Raw genomic sequence first — 21,553 nt, 5'->3', positions numbered from 1 at the left:
TTCGGGCTTTATCCAGTAAAGGAATCATGAGAGAAAAAATCGTTAAAAAGTGTTCAGTATTAAGTATGATATATAAAATAAGCTTGGAAAAAAACAAAGGCATGCGAGATCGAACCAATCATGTTCAGTTCCGGAGCAAGCAAACCAACCGCCACTGCTGCGGCGGATCTGACGTCATTCGACAAAATTTCGTGTGATAAATAGATGTGATTGTACTGGACGTAACAACGCCGTTTAAATCATGTCTTTTGTGTGTTTTATTACATCTCTATTATTCTTTTATTTTGGCGGTTAAAGAGACGTTGCCATCGCAATACATGCATGGTAGATCTCTAGATCTGCACGAACCAGCCTACAACGGGCTGAAAGAAACGATCGATTCAAATTTTCTTTTGTGTTCATTCCAGTTAATGCCGTGTCCACTTTAGAAAAATCTATATGCAGTAAATACGTCGATGGTGCAGTTCGTATTCCTGTAGCTGTATGTGTTCTGTCCAGAATTTGTATTTCTTTCCTTTTAATTGTGAACAAGAAAAACAAGGTCATGTTGCCTTCTTACCAAACACTAGTTCCAGCGGGAGGTACCCGTAAAGTCGACAGCTCATTGCGTCGACAGCTCATACACATTTTAGGATCGGTAAAACATTTTTCAGAATACAATTACAATATCGGCACGGTCACACACACACACACACACGAAAGAGAGGAGAGACAAAGAGGGGGGGTGAGGGAGGGAGGGAGGGAGAGAGACAGACAGACAGAGAGAGACAGAGACAGACAGACAGAGAGAGACGCACACACACACACTTTTAACGCGTAAACCTTGCATCGTATGTGCACTAGTTTTTTCCCCCCGTTCTTTATTATTTGTTTGCTGTCGACGCAATGACATGGACCCGTTCCAGCAATTCAGTGGGAAGCGGTTTTCAGAATTTCCGGATTTCGGAACGAATCTAAACAAAATAAGCCGTTAATGGCCAATTCGGGAGACTTACAACCTATTATTGGTACGACTGTTAACATTTCTTTTCAGTTATGTTTAAGCCAAATTTGTTGTTGGCAGACAAAGTATTTCCAGAGAAAATGGCAATGTTAAAAGTTTACCACGGACCTACAGACACACACATACAGATAACCGAACACCGGGTAATAACATACTCACTTAGTTTACACAAGTGAGATCAAAAACTGTCACCAGGCTGGTCATTTTGACAACGATGACGTTACAGAAGCAGGTTTGGCCTATTCAATGAAAACGTTTACAGTCAGTGCAGTGGAGAAACGGTTTGACTTCACTGAAATGTCCCACCTACAGCAGTAACAGTTCAACTGCAATTATAAAATTTTTTTATAAATGGTGGTTTTTTTCATTCTTAATTTCTACATTATCTACTGTTGATGATATACTTGAGGATAAAAATCCTGTTTTCCGCTTCAGTCTGAAATAGCTTTCATACAAAGATGATTATAAATAATGCAAGTTGTTGTTGTGACTTTCCAAACCTTCCTTCATTCCACTTTCAGATTGTCTGAAGAATCTCTTGCTAAAATGTAGATACTTTTTGAAAGCAACATTTGGTGTATGAGTTTCAGTTTCAGTTGCTCAAGGAGGCGTCACTGCGTTCGGACAAATCCATATACGCTACACCACATCTGCCAAGCAGATGCCTGACCAGCAGAGTAACCGAACACGCTTAGTCAGTCCTTGAGAAAAAAAAAAGAAAAAAAAAGGGTGAATAAATAATAGATAAATACATTAAAAAAAAAAAAAGAACTACTACTAATAATAATAGTTCTTGGTGTATGAACCATATCATATAACACCTCAGATAAAAGCACCGGGTATATAACTCTGGTAATGGATATTCAATTATTTAGTTTCTGTTCACAGCTGGAAGCAATGCCAGACGGATCCGGCCAAATGACAAATGTGTATCTTCAGACATTTTGTCTTTTTTCTTTTGTTTGTTTATTTTTTCATACTGAAATCAGTCTTGTTCAAGTAAGATCGTGACATACCCCACCCTCTACCCCCACACCACTGACTGAACTCTGTGTGAAATCTGATCTTTTTCGCACGAGAGTTTTATCCTGTCTCCGCTCTTTAACCCCTTGATTGCTACCGGCAAGTTTGTCAGTGAAAGGATGTTACCTGACTGAGAAAAGACAAGAGCTCACAGGGGTCGGGATGTCGATCACCACTCTGTATTTTGACTTCTTCCCCTTTGGGACAGCACTGCTTTTGTTCAGAAAAAAATCAATGACTCCATTAAAAAGAACAAAAAAAAACGTACTAACTGCGCTTCAAACTCATGCCAAACCAATATCATTTCACCAATGATTCGAAGTGAAGGCGCAAAACAACAAATTACTGGTATCACTGACGTGCACAGAAGCCTGCATATTTTGAATCCTGTCCGACACTGCTGAACACCACCAAAGTGACTGAGCAGCAGTGCACAAGGCCTCCTGCTGACTCAGCTTCTTCTTCTTCTGCGTTCGTGGGCTGCAACTCCCACGTTCACTCGCATGTACACGAGTGGGCTTTTACGCACATGACCGTTTTTACCCCGCTATGTAGGCAGCCATGTTCCACTTTCGGGGGTGTGCATGCTGGTTATGTTCTTGTTTCCATAACCCACCGAACGCCGACATGGATTACAGGATCTTTAACGCGCGTATTTGATCTTCTGCATGCATTTACAGATGAAGGGGTTTCAGGCACTAGCAGGTCTACACATATGTTGACCTGGGAGATCGTAAAAATCTCCGCCCTTCACCCACCAGGCGACATCACCGTGATTCGAACCTGGGACCCTCAGATTGAAAGTCAAACGCTTTAACCACTCGACTATTGCGCCCGTCACTGACTCAGCATAGATATCTCCATGAGAACTGCTGGTGGTGGAACATTTCACAGATAAACTTGGGTGTGGATCTGAATGGAGGACTCAGAATGAGCTGCATGGCGGCATTGAAAAAATATGTGTAGATTGTTCAGAGCATACATACTTCTATGTACTCATAATCATTAACTATTACTGGAGTGGTAGCATCCGAAACAAGAATTTCTTCATCCAAGGTACCATAACTTTTGGCCTATAAGGTGCTACTTCTTCCCTCAAATCTTACATCTGCATCTTATTGGCTGTATCACCCAATCTGTGTTTGAAGAAATAAATTCTGACCCCACATGGGGCCACCTGACAACAAATTCAGTGCATGACAACATCGTTGATTACAATACACGCTCACTATTGCAATGAACAGCAACACTTCAGTCTTATCACTGTCTGATTCAACATAGTTCACGTTCAACACTGAATCAAATTGAAACCAAACTTTACACCAACTTCGGCTGAATGACATTGCAGTTCACCCATAGGCCATGAAAAACAGAGCAGTGTCTGTGTTGGGGATAAATTTTTGGTGTGAAAGTAGAAAAATAGGAAGTAAACTGATCATTTTTCAAAAGCAGAATACAAAGCAAAATGGTGGACTTGCTAGCAGGGCTAGCAGACAGGATTCTGATTGAACAAGTTAATGAACAGGGGCTTTACAACAGTGTACATTCGACTGAAGGGTGTAAAAACGAAGAAAAAAAAGTTCATTTTTTTAATATATTTTTAAAGCAAGCAACAGATAACAGAGCAGACAGACAGAGTAACAGAGCCGAGTCAACTGGCAGATGAAAACAAGTCGGATTCCAGTCCAGTTTTCCGAAGATGATGCCACTACTTGGAAAACAACATCTGCTGTTAGCAAAGCCATAATGGGGGACTTTTGCTTTATGGCAGATGTGGCTGATTGGATGTGTGCTCCTGGTTCAAGTTTTCCTTTGAATTCAGAGGGTGTGCTTTATGTGTTACAGCGCCTTGCAGGCTGAAAATTACGGCACTCATTATTATGAACTATCACTGCAGTGATGGTAGAATGCCTCCTATCAGAAATCAGAATTTATTTGTATAAGGTTTGAGTGGTTCTCTCTCTGACATTATGTACACACAAACCCACATACATACATTTCAGATCAGTAAAGTCAGTTCTGTTAACTTTAAAGCAGTCTGTTTCCCAATCCAACCAAAACAGTGTTTGTAATGAGCTGCAAAGTTTTTTCAAAATATTTTATTTCATCTTATCAAAGGTGTAAAATTTTCAAAGCCAACGGTGTTGGCTAATTAAACTTCAGGCATACCTATATGTTCTGATATGAACTGTGGAGCTGTACCATCAATTCGTGTTCGCATTACTCTTTCTGTCACAACAGAAATTCGAAATGTGAAATTCGGGCTGCTCTCCCCAGGCAGAGCGCGTTGCCACATGACAGCGCCACCCCTCCCCCCAACCCCCCCGCCCCTTTTTTTAACCTCCCCCCAACCCCCCCGCCCCTCCCCCCACCCGCCACCTTTTTTTTAACCTCCCACCAACCCCCCCGCCCCTCCCCCCACCCGCCCCCCCCTTTTTTTTAACCTCCCCCCAACCCCCCCGCCCCTCCCCCCACCCGCCCCCCCTTTTTTTTTAACCTCCCCCCAACCCCCCGCCCCTCCCCCCACCCGCCCCCTTTTTTTTAACCTCCCCCCAACCCCCCCGCCCCTCCCCCCACCCGCCCCCCCCCTTTTTTTTTTAACCAATGTGGGTAGGATGCCTACACAGAGAGAAACCATTTGTCTCTCATGTCTCTCTATCACCATGCACACACAAACCCACAGGTACACTTCAAGTCAGTACTGCAAGTACTTATGTATTATGAAATGTTTTGAGACTGACAGCATACACATGTATGGACTCTAACACGTTTGGAACAATCCAGAAGCACAGAAGATAAAAGGCATCATAAAATCATGGATAAAAAGACCAGACACCACCACACAAAACATGATCATGCTCAGCTGCATCACGTTTCAGCACACAAAACACTGGTGTTGGATGCATCAACACACACAACACTTGTTCTGCATAAATACAAAACTATTACATTCATAAGGATTTTCTCTCTGTTTTTTTTTTTTTTTTTTTTTCTTCCTTTCTTCCCTCTCTTTTCTAAGCAACTCAAACCAAACTTAACATTACCATCAACAGACATGCATGCACACACAAATACAATAAATTCATTTCAAACACAGCCCCAATCAAAGTTGCGCCAAATAAAAATCTGTCACACCACTTCTCATTCTCTTATTTGTCCTACATTCTCTGAATGTCCAACATAATAATCTATGCACACTTTTACAAATCGTATGTTAGTTTAGAAAAAAAACAATTCCTTCTTTGTTCTGAGAACATATCTAACAACAAGTTTGAAATAATCAATGTCACTTCAGCAAAAAAAAAAAAAAAAAAAAAAAGGAGTAAGATTAAGAATCAGCAATACTATTCTGTTACTTTTGCAACATTTTTTATGATAAAAACAACAGGAATGACACAAGTAAAGTTATTTCTGAGAGAATGAAGACAAAGTGTGAGAACAACCAATTAATAATCAGTAGTAATGTTCATATCTGAATGTACTGGACATGAATACATTAATTAACTGGATATTTCAAACTGCAACTTCTTTTGACATTTTTGTAAGAAGGTTCGCAAAAGGTGAGGAATCTCAAAAGTGAAGCGTGTACACACACTTATGTGTATATACAAAAGGAAATCACAAGGCCTACCAGTCATCCCACTTTTAATTTTGCCTAATTTTTGTCTCTCCGGACCTTTTCAACGCAGTAACACAAAAAGTTCAGTTTCAGTGCTGGCATGTCAACCCAATTGTGACTGGTCGTTTCTGCTTTTAGTGTTCCAGCCTTGAAAAACATGGAAAGGCAAAACTCTGGCAAAATAGAAAGTGGCAGGACTGGCAGGCCTTACTGATTTCTTCTTTTTCTTCTTGCTCATGTCCCTGGTCTACCTGGCACAGTCTCTCTTGGAAGGTGTGGCGCCTACACCTGTGGGAAAATCGAATCGTTATGAGTAAATAAGAATATATTTCCATATACTTAACAATACAAAGATAAAACACATTCAAACAGATCTCAAATGAAAATATACCCGAACTAGTGTCATATAAACATGTAAGATTTAAACAGATCTCAAAATGAAAATATACCCATATCAGTGCCATTTTTACATGTAACCAACAACAACAACAACAAAAAAAAAGAGAAACATTTGCATATGGGAAATGAAAATAAAGCAAGGTATGACAACTACTTTCTCATAAACTTAGAATTTTACCGCCAAACAAATATTCTCCTTCTCTTATGATGGAGCCAGTGACAGACTGGAAACTATTAGAAGGGAGACAATTGATTGTTCCTAGAGATGTCCAACCATTTCTGTGGCATGTTAGAATTCAACTTCCCCATCATCATGATTCCTACAGTCTGCAGAGTTTCTGAGAGTTTCACATTTACAGACATTCCTAGAAATTAAGTACAGGAAAATATTCTTTTGTAAAACAGATGGATATTGTTCTTTTCTAGTATCTAAGAAACTGGACACATTCTTTCACCCCTCCCCTATTCATGTGATGAAGAATGATGTGCATTCTTTAGAATTCTTACTTCCGCTACAGTGCTGTTAATTCTACTTATGAGCAGCATTTCACCAGCAACCACATGAATCACAAAGCTGTCTGCTTACATCCACAGAAATATTAGCACTGCTCTCTTGCAAAACAGTTCCAGAAAATAATCTTTAAAAAAAAAAGGCTAGAAAGATCAGCACTGTGTTTTTCTATTTCAGTTTCTGAACATAAGTTAAAACATAACAAAACTTTATAACAAAACTCCACTGATTGCACAAACTATACATAGGCCTTTAATACTGTATTTGGGATCCCTTCCAAGGTCCATGACATACATGAATGTACTATCAGCAGATTTCAATATTTTCCATATTGCATTCACGTCCTGCCAAAGCATACAAAGTGCAGTATATGCAAATATACTTTTTGTTATTCACAATTTAGAGAAAAACAGAAATAAATAAATACAGAAATAAATAAATAGATAACGTTAATAAATAACAGAAAAGAGTTAGGATGATGGAGAAGAGAGACAAGAGATATGGACAGAATATATGTAAGTCCAGGGATTGTAAGCACTGGCTCTCAAAGGAGTGTTAAAAAAAAAGAAAGAAAAGAAAAGAAAAGAAATAAAGAATAAAAAAAAATAAAAAAATAAATAAATAAAAAAGAATAATGAAAGAAATTCCCATGAAAAGAATGAACAATATTTTCTGAGAAAAGAATGAAAAAAGACCCATGTAAAGAGTGTAAAAAACCCCACACCGTCCCATGAAAAGAATGAAAAAAAAAAACCCCACCAAAAAAACTGTCCCACTAAAAGAATGGAAAACGTCCCATGGAAAGAAGAATGAAAGCAGCTGCTATCAGGGTGTTCTGACTGACAGTGACATCTCTGTGCTGTCCACCCAGCTTTTAAAGGAATGCCTATTGCTATCAGTCATCGGACAGGCAGAAGAGAATGGTGTGTTGGGTTATGGGCCCAAAGTTACATGGCCTTCACCTTCATCATCTTCATCTTGGGCTGCCTTTTCTTCATGTCACGCCGATTCTCTCTCTCCTGAAAACAGAACATATTTAAGCATGACTGAACAGAATTACTTTTGATTTATTTTTCCTATGGTATCTTAGCAAGTATGGGTTTTTTTTAAAGTTCTACAGTGAAAAGAGCTTCAACAGATGTCATATATTGCTCAGGGTGCATTCATTTATATATACATACACAAATACTGTTCTCTTGTATGCATTAAAGAAAAAAAAAAAAAAAGGTTGGAATTTCAAAGTTCAGTATTTTTATTCTTAATTTCTTACGGTCTTAAACATTAGTCAAACCTTCATCCTGAACCAGACCTGCCTGAAAATATGTAATCAGGGCTTCTGATTAGTATTTTAACCCTTTGAGCTCTGACCACCGCTTTACCGGTGGTGGGGAGGGGTTGCATAATGCCTGGCCACCAGTTCAGCGGTGTGTAAACACTTGTGTCGTGTTTTGCTATTGGTTGACTTATACTGAAGAGCCAATCAGAAAAACTGTAATATTCTGACATCAGCGAATGTAGTAGACTAGTACCAACATTGCTGCGCCTTTTCACTGTGTTTTGTGCATGTGCTTTGGATAAAAAAGATCGATTTCTACCATGAAGCGTGCAGAGTCTCAACTTGACACGCCTCCTTTGATCAACTGATTCTGCATGCTCAGATTCATTTTCAACATCACTATCTGTAGCAAAATCATCCGATTCGAATTCCACTTCACTATTAGAGTAATCATTGTTATACTCTACTTCCGATAAATCATCAAGCATATCAATTACTTGCTGCGTTGTGTACAGCTGTTTTCTCGCACGTTTTGTCCCTGATTTCTGCCCTGACGGGCCAGGTTGAGACTGCACGCTTCAAGTGTTTACGCACCGTTCAACCGGTGGCTGGGCATTATGTCATTTTTCTCTGCCACCGGTAAAGCGGTGGTCAGGGCTCAAAGGGTTTAATACCAATTATTTGCAAATTTTGGCTTAGGAGCTCAGGCAGAAGGGTTAAAATTGCTCAGGAACTCAGGGCTCAAAGGGTTAAACAAAAACAAAAGACAAAAACAAACAACAAACAGAAAACCCTCTGGGGTCCCAGGGACTCTGCCATAATTCTAACGGGTCCAAGGCTGATCTTGAGAGGGTCACTCCAATGCTGCTCATAGTCATTTAGATTTCTGGGTCAAGAAGTGACGAAGGGAAAAAACAACAACAAATCTTCTTCACTGTAGATGCACCATTTTAACCTTTTCATGTATTCATTCTAAAAATGTCTAGAACGTTCCAGGGACCTGCTCGTTGACCATGCAGTGTGAACTTTCCATTTTACAAAGCATCACTTCAGTTCAGTTCCTCAAGGAGGCGTCACTGTTCAGACAAATCCATATACACTGAACCATATCTGATAAGCAGATGCCTGACTAGCAGTATAACCCAACATGTTTAGTCAGGTTTTAAGATAAAATACAATGAAATAAAATCAAATGAATAAATAATAAAAGTACCAGGGTTGCATAGTGTTACCAGAAGCCCAGCATACTATGTCGTCTACCTGACTCACTTCCTTTTACAAGTTACTCCAGTTCATATCATGTTCTATAAACTGCAAAAGCTGCTTGAAAAACTTGAAAATAATTACATATGTACAGTTGTAGTACGCAATAAACCACAAAAAAACTATTGGAATCATCAATCAGTCAGCTGCCAAGCAAAAATGACAAAACAAAAGCCACTCCACATTCAATAAGTGATTAACTTGTAACATAAAGAATCATGTTCCACCATGCCCTAAGATTCCTCCAAGTCAAAAGACATATGAAAATCCAGTCACATTGCCAAAGCAAACACTGACAGGACTACCTGGCCAACATTGGTGAAGTAGCAGAACGGTGACTTAGCAGAACTGTAATGGAGATGTCTCGTTCTCACTACCTTGGTAAGTCAGATCTTGGATGTCAGCATTTTTTTTGTTATAGGTTTTTGTTGTTATGTTCCCTGTACAGTGAACATTATACCACATTTATTCAAAAACGTGCACAGGTCACTCCCCCTCCAATACCTGTCTTCACTCTTCCCTTGCAGATCAATCGCTCACTTATTAATTAACCATGTTTACTGGCTGTACAGACTTACAACTAGGTAAGACCACTCATTTTTTCAGTTGAAATATAACTGGCTATTGCTTATCTCATATTGAAGGCAATAACAAGGAAAGAACACATGCAAAATTTCAAATCAATATCTCCAATAGTTTCGGAGATATCCCAGTTTGAACATTTTGTATATGTGCGTGTTGCGTCATTTTGCGATACAAGCTGATTTTTAGACATGCCATGTGTCCACGATATGTCTCTGACAATGCTTGGACTGATTTTACATCATTTTCATATTACTGTCAAACAGAAAAGACAAAAACATTCAGTGTATAACAATCCAAATCATTTTTATTCATAAGCAAAATCACCTAAAATGTGTCAAAATCACACGCAAAATGAGACAAAAGGCCAATTTTACACCCCTGCCAAAGCCTAGGAAATTTCCGAATGTGCCTGAAAATTCTTTCAGACGCATAACTCACTAATTAGAGTTTGTTGATTTTTTTGCAAGAACTACAATCTTCACAAACAAAAAGTGTAGACAACTAAATGACCCTTATAACTGCAATTTGTGAAGTGTAAAAACAGAGCGCGAGTGTCACACAAAATCACACCACAGGCACATCATTGCACCTCCACTTCTAATTGGCCTACAGAGATGGCTCACATATCAAAATGTTTGTCTGCATCTGACTTAACCAACTATCATGCATACAAAGTAATGTCATGCATTGCTTCTGACAAATAAATTGAATAATTCTCACTACCCCACCCCACCCCGCCACCAGACACTCTCTCCAGCACTTGCCTTTCTTTCCCAAATACACCAACTTGATGTAACATTTCACTATTTCAGGAACCTTCTCACCTGTTATGAATAACAGTTGCATATATATGTCTGAAATATACCGAAATATATTAAAAAGAAACTTATGCTGACTTCCACTCCCTGAATTTCTCGACAACTGCATCAAACTCCTTCACACACCATGTTCTCCCATTGGTGCTGAACATGTCCAAGTTCCAGGCCAAGACAAATTTTGAATCAATTGGATCACAATCAACTGTATCTGGCCATTTGAATGCATTCCTGTCTCCCCAGCTGGTCATTAATGCTATTGTGGCTCTTGTTGGAGATACAACTTCAAGGACTTCTCCAACGTAAAATTTGTCATCATAAAAAACTGCCACTTTTTCTCCTTGCTGTGTGAGTGTCCAGGCTGCATGTCCTTTGTGCTGGTGTCAGTGGAATCTTGAGCAAAGTCCCTGCAGCAACACTCTGTTGGTGGGCTGAAGGTCTGGCAGCTTCATAGGACGTCCTCTTCCTGATGGGACCAGATTTATTCCATCCTCTCCAGAATGTCATCATCTAAGTAAAAAAAAAAAAAAAAAAAAAAAAAAAAAAAAAAAATTAAAATTAAAATTAAAAAAAGAGAAAAAAGAAAAAAGTGGAATGTACATGTGCTTTACCAATGGCTTTTTATGACTGACTTTATAATCATGACTTTAAAATTTTAATTCAAAATGCCTTTTTCACTTTGTATGTGTGTGTGTGTGTGTGTGTGTGTGTGTGTGTGTGTGCACATGAATTTTTACAGCACAAGCATTTGAGCAAATGTGTGTGTGAAGTTCTCTTTTATATATTCATTTATGTATTTGTTTATTTATTATCATTTTTTATCATTATCATTATTATTTTCTTTTGTCTTTACCTTTTTCAGGTCTCCTTATTTTTTTGTCATTTAATTTTCATTTCAGTGGTCAGGTTTTCTGTGTGCAGTGTGTGTGTGTGTGTGTGTGTGTATGTGTGTACGTATGTGTGTGTGTGTGTGTGTGGTCTTAGAAAATCATATTCATAGTCTCGTTCAGTTGTTTCTGACACAAGTGCGAATGACCGACAGGAGTTATCTTTTCTTGATTTTTTTCATTAATATTTTCTCATTGAATACAAACCAAAAGAAGTCTAACATAGTCCAGAAAAAATATCCAGCAATCATATAAATATCTAATGAGTGGAACTACCGGAATGTTTAGGTATTAGGAATGAATATTTGTCAAGCAATCTTCGAAAATCCGATGTACCCCGCTGACCCAATTTCATGGCGCCTTCGTTCGGAAATGAGGCCAAGCAAGTGACTGAAAACACCTATTTCCTAAGCCAAATACAATCATAATAATATATATTATCGTCAATCATCATCAATAAATGAGAAATCTGTTGATTACTTACCGAGATATGCGTCGATCTTGCTGTAAATATCATAAATCTCCCCCATTGTTTGTGCCTTCGTGTGCTTCGTCGCATGCTCAGCTGTGTCCGCCTTCGTGAGTGAAAACAGCGGAAGTGACCCGATGGGGTTGTTGTATGCAAATTAGAATCATGCGCTCCAGGCAAAACTCAGCGATAAACGGAATGTAGGTTTGAGTTCATGAAAAAATGAGCTTTCCAGTGATGCTTAGTGGTTTTTTGTACGATGTCAGGGAGATTTTTTACAGTGTTCTGAAAATTTGGAAAATTTTCTAACACAAATTACACCGACTGATTAAAACATTATCAAAATTTACCTTGCACCATTGGTTAGCGCGTGGTTTCGTTTTTCCAATGGTATGCGTTATTAATAGGTTGACCGAGTTATTTGACTAGGAACGGAGAGTGAACAGAACATACGCAGACTTCGACCGGCTAGCCTTAGGCTGTGCGAAGCCCCGGCGGCGTTGCGATTCGACTTTTCGCTATCATGTTTAACGTTCCATAACTTTTCATATATCGATCTTTCAAGCAAATCAACACAAGAAATGTGAAGCTGAAGAGTCAAACTTTTTATTGACATAATTTTTTATTATTAAATACATGTTTCTCATTGTAAAATTATGATGGAAAAATCAGCAATTTTGTCAGTTTTGGTCACGCTTTCTCGGCCAGCTCGGCCTGTGGTCCTACCTATTCCCAATTCTGTATTTAACATACACCTTATCACAACACTTCCTCCTCTTGACTTTCAGGAACACCACCTGTTTCAAACAAACCACTGTAATATTTCACAAGTTGCTGAAAACCACCAGTCACGCTGATTGTATCACAGACTGGTTCTTATTCAAAGCCTTTCCACTTATTTTTTACCAAAAAAAAAAAAATTTAAAAAAAAAGTGAAATTTGAAACATGTTCCCCCACATCCTTTCCACTTAGCCATAAAAGAAAATACCCCCCTCCCCCACATCCACACATGAAAGCTGAAAGCCCTGTAGTCACTAGTGCCAAAGACTTTCCTAGCAATCTGACCTCCAGCTTGCGTGCCTTCTCGGGGTCCTCCTCGTTCATGAGACGCTCCTTATCCGCACGGATCTTTTCTTCCCTCCGCTGCTGGGCCGCCTCCTGTCGCTGTCCATGGGCTGCCTTCATGAACTGCTCCTCCACTTTCTGACGCTTCTTCTCTGCCTTGGAACGGGCCTGCGCAATTACAATGTTAAACTTGGGCCTGACTGAAATATATGAATTGTGATAAGGCTGCTTAACAAAACAAAACAAAAAAAAACAACAAAAAAAAAAATTAGTGGCTCTGTGTCAATCAAATACCACTGATGTATCCCCAGCACCGACTGTCTTAAAGCCCTGTTGGTTGAGAGAGTGGGAATGTAATTTGGGCAAGTCACACTACACAATGATCAAGTTCTAGCCCAGAAAGTTGCAGTTGCCTTAACTGTGTATTCTTATAAGTCTGATTCATGGTTTCATCTGAATGCCATACTAGTGTTCAGACGTCAACCTCAAAATGATTCAAGAAACTTTTACAGACACACGGTATTATAAAGTGCATGGGTCAAAGTATGGAAAAAGTATTGCCTTATACGATAGTCCATAAAATATGGTACTGAGTCACAAAACAACAGAAATTTTCTGCAGCTTGTACCCACTTGGTCACAAAACAACAGAAATGTTCTGCAGCTTGTACCCAACTATCTTCCACAGTGAAAAATCAATCCATCAATTTGAAAACTTTCCCTACCCTTCCCCTTCACTTTTCATATTGCATGCACACACACGTCCCTTCACCATCAAAGATTAAACACAAAACAACAAGCCCATAAAACGCAGAGAGAATAAAATAAAAACAATTCGAATTTAAGAGACGGAAGTGGGAAGTCTCTTGTTGAACAAGGTCCACCATCGGCCGAAACCACTGTTCCCACACCCACTGAAGGCTGTCCTTGTCCAGGGTGCACTCTGTGCGTATGACACTCTTGGACCTGCTAAGAGCATCTGCCAAGAAGTTAGTTTTTCCTGCTCAGTGTCTCGCTGAAAGTGCAATGCCCTTGCTGTGGCACCAACGGAGGAGAGCCTCAGTCCGCATGGAGAGGTCTGCCGAGTGCGCTCCCCCCATTTGTTCACATAACATGCGACCGTCGTCTTGTCCGTGAACAAGCGGATGGTCTTGCCAGTGGCCTCCCCCATGAAGTGCAGGAGAGTCCTGCGAACTGCCTCCAGTTCCAGAACATTGATGTGGCATAGGCGCTCCTCAGGGGACCAAGTCCCTGCTGCATAGAGTGAGTCCATGTGGGCTCCCCAGCCCAGGGAGGAGGCGTCTGTGAAGAGTGCCACCTGAAGAGTAGGTGGGGCTAAGGGCACCCCCTGTGTCCGAAGGGGGGTGATTAACCACTCTGATGTCACCTCGAGGAACCACTCGCCCAGACATATCTGGGTATCCCATGGCTGAGTGCTCTGGGACCGGCGTAACCTCAGTGCCCTCTGGAGAGGGCGCTTGAGAACCCTGTCCAGGGGAATGAGAGGTGCCGTGGACTCCATCATGCCCAAGAGGGAAGGAAGTGTCTGCGCTGTATCTTGGGAGGAGTGGCGCCAGTGACTGAGGAGGCCTGCCAGACGGTCCCAGTGATCTGGCGCCAGAGAGACTATCATAGACCGCGTGTCGAATCTCATCCCTAAGAAGTCGAAGGACTGACTTGGGGACAGATCGCATATCTGCTGGTCCATGAGGAAGCCCAGTTGGGAGCAAAGGTCTAGAAGTCTGGCCGTATGACTCAGGCACAGGGCCTGCGACTGGGCCAGGATAAGCCAGTCGTCCAGGTACACACAGAGACAAATGGATTCCGAGCGGACGATGGACACCAATTCCCGCACCACCTTGGTAGACAAGAAAGGGGCAAGGGACAGACCAAATGGGAGGGCCGGGAACTGGAACCCCTTGTCCCTCCACACGAACCTCAGGTACCGACGGGATGCCGAATGGATGAGTATATGAAAATAAGCATCTTCCAGATCGATAGAGGTAGGCCAATCACCTTGTTGGATGGTCTCCCGAATCTGTGCCTGTGTGTCCATCTTGAATTTGATTTTGGGGAGGAATTTGTTGAGGGGGGACAAGTCCAAAACTGGTCTCCACCCTCCCGAGACCTTTGGAATCACCAACAACCAGCCGTAAAAACCGGGGCCCGGGTCCGAGAGTTGAGATATAGCCCCATGAAGAGTGGGTGCAATATCTCTTTTTCTAGGACGCTCTCCTGCTCTGTCGAGCTGGGCACCTAAGGAGGAGGAGTGGATCTTAGAGGGGGGAGGTCCTCCACCCAAGACAGCATGTACCCCGACTCTAGCACCGACATAATCCCGTCGTTGAGTCCCAGAGCACACCACTGATGTGCATGCCGGGACAAGTTTCCTACTTGGAGGGGCTGAACGACTGGCGGTGCTGAATCGGGGCCCAGTCATTGGGGGTGCTGCCTTCTGGCCTTGGGCATGGCCGGTCGGCTTGGACGGACATAAGGTGGTTTATTCCTCTGCCACTGATTCAGCACACGCTGCCTTGACAGGCGGCGTGGTCTATGGAGGGGCCCTGGTGGCCGGTCTCTTCAATGGCATAGAACCCTGGAGCCCATGAGAGGTGTGGGCCAAATATGAGGCCACCTCCCTGTTTGTCTCTGCCCTGTGGCTGACAAAATGGGGCGGGAACTGGCCGAAGAGGGAGTGCTGCTGTGCTGGGATGGACCGCAGGGCAGCCCTCTCCTCCACAGGAATGTTAGAGAGGCTGAAAATGGCATCACGCCGCGCTAGCACAGTATTGAAGTGAAGGCTGGTAGCTGTGTCTGCAGCTGCCGTGAGACCAGATGCTACCCTATTGCCAAAAGCGTGTAACCTCTTGTCGGTGAAGAGGCCCGGCGGGACAGAGGAAGGAGACCCCTTGTCCTGATTAACCGGACACTGTTCCCACAGCTCATTGGCCCTGTGAAGGAACGTGTCGAAGGTGAACGCCGTGGAAACCTCGAGGGGGCAGCGGCGGGCCAATTTGTCCCACTCTGCTAACGTTTTAAAGGATAGGTTAGCTGAAGTGGGGAAGGTGGTGCGCTGTGAGACCAACATCCTGTCCTGTGCGGAGGGCTCTGCTCCGCTGTAGGCAGGGTGGTCCTGTGTGTACCAGGACCACACCCCTCCCTTGGAGGAATCTTTAAGAAACTTTCCCGGGGAAAAGGCGCCCGGGGCAGAGAGGGACTCCCTGCCTGGAGGAGGGATGGAAGCAGCACCCCTGACAGTGCGGGCTGGCTTATTAAGCCATACCTGCACCATTTCTGGCACTCTGAGTTGCCTTGTGGTTCTGGAGTTAGAGTCACATGGCGTAAGGAGGGTCAAGGGTAACAAAGTAGCCTGAGGGACTGATTCGGCATACGTGACCCTATTGGGGAGGGTCAGTTTGAGCTCGGCAAAGTCCGAGTTTGGTTCAGGCTGGTCCCTAGGGAGGCACTGGCTCAATCTGTCCCCCCTGGGATGTGGGCGAAGAGTGCTCATCTGCTTGTTCGTCCTCATCCGAAGACAGGGGCTCCCACTCTTGTTTGCAGACCATCCCCTGCTGGGTGCCATCCCAAGTGGATGTACCCACTGGGGCGTCCTGTGAGCTGTGGTCAGCCCAGCGGGATGAGCTGGGACAATCCCGAGCCGGGACCATGGCCGCCACTGTTATGTCCTTGACACCTGAAGCGGGTGGGGAGCGTGTGGACCGTAGGTCCAACCATGCTTGGGATGGTGGGTGCCACACCTTTTCAGAGAGGGCGTCCCTGGATGCAAGAGTGACCCACGAGTGCTGTGTGGTGACAAACACCCACTCATCTCACTGTAGGACCGAGGGCTGGGCAGGTGGGGACTGCCGGCTCCGCCGGGCCGAGTAGGGCCCCTGAGCAGCCGTCGGTCCTGACAAGGAGGCCGTTGTGACCGTGGAGGTCACCTGTGGGTTGACAGAGACCCGATTTGTGGACAGAGTGGCAATATTGGTCGAGGAGCTCGACCTGACCGACAAGAAGTCGATCCCCCTTGTCGGGGCTGTGTGTGTCACCCTGTGAGATGTGCTGGGTTGGGTCTGGTGGGGAGCGGACAAGGGGCTGGCCCTTGGTGCTCCCGGCAACCCAGTGTGCACCCTAGGTGTGCCCCAGTACGGGTAGAATGGGGGTAACCACCCGTGGGCACCAGCCATACTGTGACCCGAACCCCAAGGGTCACTGGTGCGTTGACCTCCATGAAGGGAACAACCTGGCCAAGTCGGAGGGAGGTCAGGTCCGACTTGGGTGTCAGTCCCGCCCGAAGACGAGCGGGCTGACTGCCCGGAACCGCCTGACACGCACGGGCCTCCCCCAGCAGGGGAGACCGGCCGGATAGCGGGAAGACCTGCAGAGCAGGTTGCCACGCGCCCCGAATCCCCTCCCGTGGGGAGACTGGGGTGGCTTGGCCCGGGGTGGGCAAAGTAGAGATCCCCCCCCGGAACCAAATTTTTCTCCCCCCCCCAAAAGGAGGTGGGGGAGGGGGGTCAACAGAGAAGGGAGGAGGGGGAACAACAATGGGGCACGTGAGGGCCGTCTCCGAGTGGGGACCCAGGTAATGGCCGGGCGCGGCCTCCCCTTGGGAGTCCACGCCTAGCTGCGAGTCCCCACAGCACGGAGATGACTTGCCATTCACTCTTCTCCCTGCCTCGCGCTGGGACACCTCGGGAGGCGACGCTCGTACCTCTTTCCCCCCGGTCCCCTTCATGACCGTTTTACTGGTACGAAAGTCGCCTCCGCGATCAGCGTCTAACGACGCATCGCCGCGGTCCGTATCGGGAGGAATCATGAGCTCCGGGCCTGGGAGAGTCTCTTACCGAGTCTCAATCCCAGCATCATGATCCCCTGCCTTCGTGGTATGGCACACGAGGCATGGAACCTGCGCTTAGGCACCCAGCGAAAATCCGACCCCCAACAGAGAAAGGAAAGACAGGATCGACTTAGAGGCAGAAAAAATCGAACGAATCGAGGGTGCCGAGTCGAATCGAGTACACAGAATGTAAGAATACAATAAACACAAGCCGCATGCAACAAAATAAGGCCAAAAGGATACGCTGAATAGCCGAAAAAAGCGTAAGACGAGACAGAGCGTAAACCTGACAAGATGGCATGGAGAGCCTTGGCCAAAGGAATGATTAAGCGCTTATAGTTTTTAGAGGCGTTTGATTGGCTGAGAGCGGGTGGGCCCGTCTTTTCACTGTTAGCCGCGCGAAATTTGGCCAAGCAGAGCAAACCAATAGGCCTAGTTTGCATCAGTTTGACATGGTACAGTATATGACACCAAATCGAATTTATGTAGTGTCTGTTTTATTGGTTGTTTTGTTGTTGTTTTTTAATATAGGGCTCTATGCACTTTACAAAAACCAGTAAATAGACACACAAACACGCACGCACACACACACACATACAGAAGCAGCCAACAACCCACAGCCGAGGACTCACCTCCTTGCTCAGCTGGAAACGGGACACCTTGTCCACACAGTAGAACACCAGCTGCAGCAGAGGCTTCAGAGCCTCCATGTCCATGGGGCTGCTCTTCCCCTTGCTCCCCACTGCAACAGCACAGCACGGTGCCCTCAATATTTCTCTTCTTCCTCCTCTTCTGTGTTTGTGGGCTATGACTGCCATGTTAACTCGTATAAACATGAGCGGGCTTTTACGTGTGTTTTTACCCCATAATGTACGCAGCAATACTCCACTGCAACAGCACAGCACCCTCATTATTTTCTTCTTCCGTGTTCTTCTTCTGCGTTTGTGGGCTGCGACTACCACGTTATGTCATACATATGACTGGGGTTTTATGTGTAAGACTGTTTTTATCCCGCAACGCAGACAGCCATATTTCAAGTTCAAGGGTGTGCATGCATGGGTAAGCTCTTGCTTTCATAACCCAGCAAATGTTGACATAAATTACGGGTCTTTGACATATCCCCCTCCACCCCCCTTGCACAGGTTATACGTTCTCTTCAACATCATCACCATAACATTTTCATACAACATATTATATATTACAGCAAAAAAAAGAAATTTTCTTCCTGATATAACTTATGACACATTTGGTAACTGTGTATCTTATCTTCTGCATGTGTATACACACGAAGGGGGAACAGACACTAGCAGGTCTGCACATTTGTTGACCTGAGAGATTGAAAAAATCTCCACCTTTAACCGCACCAGGTGCATCAGAACTGGGGATGTTAGCCCATGATTTCTCTCACTTTACCAGAAAGCGCAAGATTGTGAGAAAGTGTGGTCGCTCCCCTCCCATGTTTTCTCTCAATTGTAGGCAGCCATACTCCATTTTCGGGGGGGTGTATGCTGGGTATGTTCTTGTTTTCATAACCCACCAAACGCTGACATGGATTACAGAATCTTTAACATGCGAATCTGATCTTCTGCGTGCGTATACACACGAAGGGGGTTCAGGCCCCAGCAGGTCTGCACATATAACAACCTGGGAGATCGGAAAAATCTCCACCCTTTACCCACCAGGCGCCGTTACCGAGATACGAGCCTGGGACCCTCAGTTTGAAAGTCCAACATTTTAACCATTGGGCTATAGTGCCTGTCACTGGGTGAAAAGCAAAACATGGTCATTTTTTTTAACAGGGAAAACTGAAAAAAAAAACCTTTTAATTTCCAGGAAGGAAGGAAGAAGACATTACACCACACGCTTTCATGCAGCAACTTGAGGACTGACTGTAGTTATCAGGGGCAGTCAGACAGTCTCCACATGTACATTTCAGAGATGCCAATTTTGATTTTACTGCCAAGACCAACCACTCAGCAGCAGTTCTGGCAAGGTGTTCAAGGAGAAGAATCGGAGATTGTTCCAGACGCCCTGACAGGAATGTACATTTTAAAACCATCTGATCAGAACTGAGCTAGGTTATACAGTTGCTCACTCTGGCTATTTATATGTGCAAATATCTAGTGCTGCCACTTATAATGAACACATACAGGAAACTGGCCGAGTGGTATAGGGCCCAACTAGGATGTGAGTGTCCGGAGTTCAACTCCAAGGAGAGGGGTGGGGAGGAGGGAGGTGGCACTGCACTGTACTGAAGCAAACAAGAAAGACACTGATTGAAATTCAACACACATACCACAAACACCTCTCTGAAACGTACCAGAAAAACAGAAGACAAGAGTGGGCTTGGCATCTGGCGGTTTGGTTGGTTGGGTGTCGCTGAAACATGATCAGATTTAAAACATCAAAGCCAAGAAGAGGGATCAAATATTAGCACAAAATTAAAAATAACATATAAAAAATATATGGTACTCATATGGTGCGAATTCACCATACAGTGGGTTGTAGATACTTCCAATGAAACATGCATACAACAAATACAAAATAGCACATAATGACGTAAACAGAAGAAGAAAAAGGTATACATAAAACACTAATACAAATTTTGAACATTAATTATCAAATCTAAAAAATCGCAAACTATGCCTTACATATTCACACACGAACACAAACAAGCTAACGTGCTACACTTTACAAGATACATCCTTTTAAATGCTGATCACAACATTTTACAGTGCCTATCGCAACCTTTTACAATGCGAATTAGCTTAATTTTTTTAAGGATGCCTATCAATGACTGTGCTTACCACATCAACTGAGACTGACCACAACAATTTTTCTATCTGAACATCAGATCAACCAAGATCGACTTCTGAATATTTGGTCAACAACTTTTGGTATCCCACATTCCAGAATGCATTTGCGTCTGTATCATCTTCTGACAGTTCTGTTTCTGGCTGCCATTTTGAGCTTTGTTCCATTATTTTCATTTGTGTAGTTCTACAGCTGTGTACTTCCAAATTTCAGCTTTTTTTTTTTTTTTTTGTAAAGATCTGTTGGCAGAATGGAGAATAAAGCAACTAGTTTCAGTTTCAGTAACTCAAGGAGGCGTCACTGCATTCGGACAAATCCATATACACTACACCACATCTGCCAAGCAGATGCCTGACCAGCAGTATAACCCAACACGTTTAGTCAGGCCTTGAGAAAAAAAAAGAGAAAAAAAAAGGTGAATAAATAATAGATAAATACATAAAAAAAAATTACTACTTCCACTACTAATAACATGTATATGGCGCAAAAACCTGATGAAGCCAACTATAAGCGTACTACATAAATAAATTAATAATAATTATAATATAAAAAAAAGTAGTAGTAATAATAATAATATTAAAAAAAATAAATAATAATAATAATAATAAATAAAGCAACTAGAATGCAACTACTGGAATTCATTCTTGGCAAATAAACAAAAAAATCGATGAAGACAGGGATCTTGAGGACAAAAATAATGGATGAAATCACAGAAATTTCAAGGCGATACAAGTCTGATGTCCATCTTGACCCAGTTATGAAAAAGTTATAGTCTGCTTGCCTATATCGAGGATGAAAACGATACCGATTTCATGAGATGCTCATGCTGTGACCCAGCTTACCAAAAAAAAACAACAAAAAAACAAAACAAAAAAACCAAACAAACAAGAAGAAAAAAAGGAAGGAAGAGAAAAAAAAAAGGGGGGGGGGGGATAAAGAAATTTAAAAAAAGGAGAAAAAACGATTCAGCATTTCATAGCT

The 21,553-nt window shown here is 43.1% G+C and overlaps 1 protein-coding gene across 2 annotated transcripts in view; it reads right to left on the bottom strand.

Annotated features, from left to right (window-relative positions):
- Positions 1 to 4,721: 4,721 nt before the first annotated feature.
- Positions 4,722 to 21,553, bottom strand: part of LOC143293865 (PAT complex subunit CCDC47-like) — a 38,839-nt gene continuing 22,007 nt past the window's right edge. The window contains exons 10-14 of one of the 2 annotated variants that reach the window (XM_076605178.1): positions 20,079 to 20,137; positions 18,391 to 18,500; positions 12,917 to 13,084; positions 7,518 to 7,574; positions 4,722 to 5,933 (exon numbers count right to left, since the gene is read on the bottom strand). In XM_076605178.1, coding sequence (XP_076461293.1) covers positions 5,928 to 5,933; positions 7,518 to 7,574; positions 12,917 to 13,084; positions 18,391 to 18,500; positions 20,079 to 20,137 — 400 coding nt within the window. In that variant the 3' untranslated portion in view covers positions 4,722 to 5,927. Of the gene's footprint in view, positions 5,934 to 7,502; positions 7,575 to 12,916; positions 13,085 to 18,390; positions 18,501 to 20,078; positions 20,138 to 21,553 lie in introns of those variants that run through there. The other variant, XM_076605177.1, reaches the window with a different exon arrangement.

The sequence above is a fragment of the Babylonia areolata genome, chromosome 19 (assembly GCF_041734735.1).
Source record: "Babylonia areolata isolate BAREFJ2019XMU chromosome 19, ASM4173473v1, whole genome shotgun sequence".
NCBI classification, from domain to species: domain Eukaryota; kingdom Metazoa; phylum Mollusca; class Gastropoda; order Neogastropoda; family Buccinidae; genus Babylonia; species Babylonia areolata.
The sequence above is the reverse complement of the archived record's forward strand: the minus strand, read 5'-3'. Positions and strand labels throughout refer to the sequence as shown.